Source organism: Chenopodium quinoa, unplaced genomic scaffold (assembly GCF_001683475.1).
Source record: "Chenopodium quinoa cultivar QQ74 unplaced genomic scaffold, ASM168347v1, whole genome shotgun sequence".
NCBI classification, from domain to species: Eukaryota; Viridiplantae; Streptophyta; class Magnoliopsida; order Caryophyllales; family Amaranthaceae; genus Chenopodium; species Chenopodium quinoa.
The window spans coordinates 3,503,916-3,508,432 of record NW_018742577.1 but is presented as its reverse complement, the minus strand read 5'-3'; the positions used below and the strand labels follow the sequence as shown (position 1 = coordinate 3,508,432).

General features: G+C 29.0%; 1 protein-coding gene across 1 annotated transcript; it reads left to right on the top strand.

Annotated features, from left to right (window-relative positions):
* Nucleotides 1-959: 959 nt before the first annotated feature.
* LOC110721009 (uncharacterized protein At4g26485-like) lies at nt 960-3,526 on the top strand. The gene is made up of 3 exons (XM_021900134.1): nt 960-1,660; nt 1,812-2,004; nt 3,103-3,526. Exons 1-3 carry the CDS (start codon nt 1,168-1,170, stop codon nt 3,374-3,376), a joined length of 960 nt encoding a protein of 319 aa, XP_021755826.1. The 5' UTR covers nt 960-1,167; the 3' UTR covers nt 3,377-3,526.
* Nucleotides 3,527-4,517: the final 991 nt, after the last annotated feature.

Below are 4,517 nucleotides of genomic sequence, written 5' to 3'. Positions count from 1 at the left end.
CACACTCTATATAATAATAAGTTCATATAAAACAAATTTAGACAAAATCCGATTAACCAAATATAACCTTAGTATTTAAGTTTTATAATGATCTGATGCAAAATTTATAAAGCCAACCACTTTTATAATTTTGGTGTAGTTCGTACACAATTCATTACTTCGTTCCTAAGCCACCAAGGAAGACTTTAACTTACTTTTTTCAAAAGCTATTCTCATCATTAATTTCTTCACTTTAATTAGCTTTTAAAATTTATTTGCATTTTTTTGTACCTCTTCTATTTTTAGTCCTTTTCTTTTTTTTTTTTTTAATCTAGTACCAATTTTTTTTTTTTACCGGTTATTTTAGAGACTTCCAGATTTAATACTCCATACTCTCTCCGCTTTTGCAAAAGGGTTACATTTGTCATTTTAGGTGTTCCCTTTAAGAATTACATTTAATTATTCCCAGATTAAAATAAATACTACGGAGTACTCGTTCATAATTTCATCATCATTCTTTGTAATTTAAATTACAACTACTGCGTAGTTATTGTCTCGGACAATGCACCATGTTTAGAAAGAGAAATTTAGTTAAATTTTATGAAGTTTAATAAGGAGTATTTTATTTTATATTATGTGGAGTATGAGATATAAATCATACGAGTACAAAGTAATTTTTATAATGTAAATTTGAGATTAATACTTAGTATGTTATTTCATTACTTAATTCATAATAAAAAAATAATGTCTTAATACTCCAAATTTATTATTTTTTTTAGCATGCAACGAATATTATTGGAAACAAAGTAAACTAGCAAGTCTTTTTTTTTTTTTCCTTTTTCCTAACAAAACTAGCAAGTCTTTATTGTTCACTTTATGACTATTCAATTAAAAAAATTCTGTTAAGCAAATAAAAAATATATAAAATCAAATAAAGTATTATTGAGTGGGTAATTAGGTGCCAATCAAAATTCAGATGAAGTCAATGAAGTCGTCAACTTACTATTAATGCAGATAATTAAATTATAATTCAATTTACTATATCCAATTGATAGTTTAAGCTCCTTTTACTATAAATTTTATAATAGCGGTACCTTTTTTTATTTTCATAAAAAGGAAATCAATGGAACTATGAAAGTTCATTGTAACAAAAATTCTAGTCATACAGTATTATAGCTAGTCCAAAAAATGGGTCAAATATTTTCCAACTTATGGAATTGGATTTGCCCAAAATCAAGAAATGAAACAACAAAAAAAGATGTTCAGTCCAATAATCACCAAACATATTATGTTGATGATGTTGATCAGAATAATCAGCTAGAAAGTCACTACTACATCAACATATCCGATCATTTTCAGCCGGTTTCCGATTGGAATAACAACTTAGATTCATCACCAGCACCCCATGTTGTGCTCGATTTGATCAGTGAAAGTAACGAAGAACCGGTCATAGACTATGGTGATGATCGAGTTATAGCGGAAGTAGTGTTAGAAAAAAATGTTACAACCGCGGTAAATTATGTGTCATCTAATGATTCAAGTGTTGGTAAAATAGGGCCGTACACTAGTGATCAGAGGGTGTTACTTGTTGGTGAAGGCGACTTCTCTTTCTCAGCGAGTTTGGCTGTTGCTTTTGGTACATCGGCTTGTAACATTATTGCAACTTCGCTCAACCTTGGAGGTACCCGTACTTAATTAGCTCGTTCAACTATGTTTTTTTGGGCTTGAAATTGTTTACACGATGTTATAAGATCGAGTTTGTAGCTATGTTGAAAATAAAATGTGTCTTGTAGTGACAATAATATAATGTCGTGAAAGTATTGAATTGGCAGACTTTTTAATCAAAAACTACCGCAAGTTCCCCAACAATAAGGCGGAGTTGGAGACTAGAGGCAGTGTTGTCCTTCATGGTGTCGACGCCACGAAAATGGTTAATCATCCCTTCGTTGGTAGCATGACGTTTGATCGTGTGATTTTCAATTTTCCTCACGCTGGGAAATTTGGTAAAGGTGATTTAGAACTACGGTAAGAACAAGTTTTTTCTCTATCATATATTCATATATATACTCTATCCAGAGGTAGTTCTGGGCCGGAGTTAGGTGGTCAACGGAATAGGGCCCCCAAATTTGTGGGGCCCCAAAGTCTAGGTATTTGTAACTAAGTTTGGTATAATATTATGAAATTGCAGTTGGAGTAGTTGTTAGAGCAAGTTTGCTGTGTATATGAGATCTCACAATTTATTAATTTTTTTGGGAAATTAAATGAAGTGGACAACAATTCAAATCTTTCCTCCCAAAAATTTTCAATCTACCATTCTAATTCCCAAAAAAACTCTATATCTTCCAAAACTTTATTGTTTTTATTTACTTTCTATTATTATCTTCATATTCTTCAATTATTCAATTCATTTTCAAATTTTTTCATCTCCTAAAATTATTTTTCCCATTTTAATTTAATTTTGACGAATTTTCTGATGTAATTAATTTTTTTATCAAATAAAAATTAGGTATTAAATTTATCGAGCAGAAGGCCGCATTTTAAAAAGTTGAACAAGGCCCCATAAATAATTTGCAATTTGAGCCCCGACACTGACTCTATCCCTACTATAAATTTATTTGAAAATAGATAAAGCAATACAAGTGAGCTAAGTTATTGTGATTATTATTAATTTTTTGAGAGTCCAAGAAGCCTAGTCCCCAAGTAGACCAACTCGGGGTTTTAAAAAAAATTGATTTTGTTATTTACTCAAGAATATACTTGTACTCCGTCGTACTAAAGATTAAGTTTTTGAAGGACTTTATTTATTTATTTATTTTTTTTTTTTTGAAGGCCAAGTATGAAGTATAAAATATTTTAAACAATAAATGAAAAGAATTTTACGAAAAAAAAAGAAGTAAAGATTAAGTTTGAAGGACTTTTATTTTTAATCCAAAGTTTGAAGGACTTTTATTTTTAATCCAAAGGTTGAAGGACCTTATGAAAGTACTAAGTATTTTAAACTATATAATAGAAAAGAATTTTACGAAACAAAGTAATAAGCACAGTAGAAGTGTTTATATATTTCGGGGAAGTGTAATAGAACCATTTCAATTTGCATCTTAGAACTTTTTGAATGCTTTGCAGTATGCATCAAAAGCTGATAAGTGGTTTCCTACAAAACGCGAAGAAGATGATCGGAGAAGATGGAGAAATACACATCACTTCGAAATGTAGTGGATTTTTTCGTCGATTGGATATACCAAAATTAGGATGTGATCAAGGGCTATATCTAATTCAAGCAGTCAATTTTAAACGTCTCGAATATCCTGGTTATCAGACCAAGTATGGGTTTGGAGGAGATAGGTACTTCCATTGCAACCCTAGTAAAACCTACAAATTTGGATTATCCTCTAATTAAAAGTTTAAAATACTTATTGATGTTGTTTGTTTAATTTAGTGCTAGTCTAACATTGATCTTAATTGAACTTCTGTATCTCAAATTATATGGTTTAGATTAAAAGCTTATAGTGGCATGGCTACAAAGTTTTAGCTAGCCACTGTAACTATATATCTGTTAATACTCTTAAATCTTAATAGTACTAGGGCGGCTAATGCGTACAATACGTGCGTCATAGCTAGTTGTGTCCGAGAAGCTTTTCCGGTTTGGGTTGCCACAACTCTATTTGTCGGTTAATGAGGAAAGATGTATAAACAAATATTTTTAGGGGTATAAATGTCCGTACACTATTTGTAAGTGTTCAAAAAAGAGACAATTAGCATCAATGAGGCCAAATATGTAAATAAACATTTTATTAGAAAAGAAGTGTTCAAACACTATTTTAAAGAGAATTGACTTAGATAGATAGATTTTAATATGATATAAAATAGCCTAAAATAATAAAACAATCCATTTCATACTTGTATGTTAATATATGTTGTTGGTAAATTTGTTATGTAATTTTTAAATAAAGAAAACATGTGTCGTCTAAGATAGTAAAACAATCCATTTCATACTGGTATCAAGGCGACAAGATAGTTTGACATGTGTTGTCTACGATATATATTCGTAATAAATAATGAAACATATTATATATGTTCATAATAACAGAGATTGTTCATAATTTTAACATAATTTGTTTATAATTAATTTACAGAATGTTCATAATATCCCTAAAAAATTTATTCATAATATCACTAATCAGAAATGTTCATAAAAATAAATAAAATGATGTTCATATATTTAAAATTCAATGTTCAGAAAACGTATTATTTTTCATCACATCTACAATTTTGATATAAAATATTGAATTTTACAAAAAAACAAAATCAAAATAACAAACAATATGAACTAATATAATTACAAAATCATCAATTAATCACATTCATTGAAAAAGCAGAATTAATATCACACTCATAGCAAAGCATCAATAATCAATTCATAACATTCATCACAATCAGCGCATCAAAAATTATTATATAATTGAATCATCAAATTCACAAAATCAATCGAAATTCATCAAGAATCATCACGAAATCAACAAATAATCAATGAAATTAAC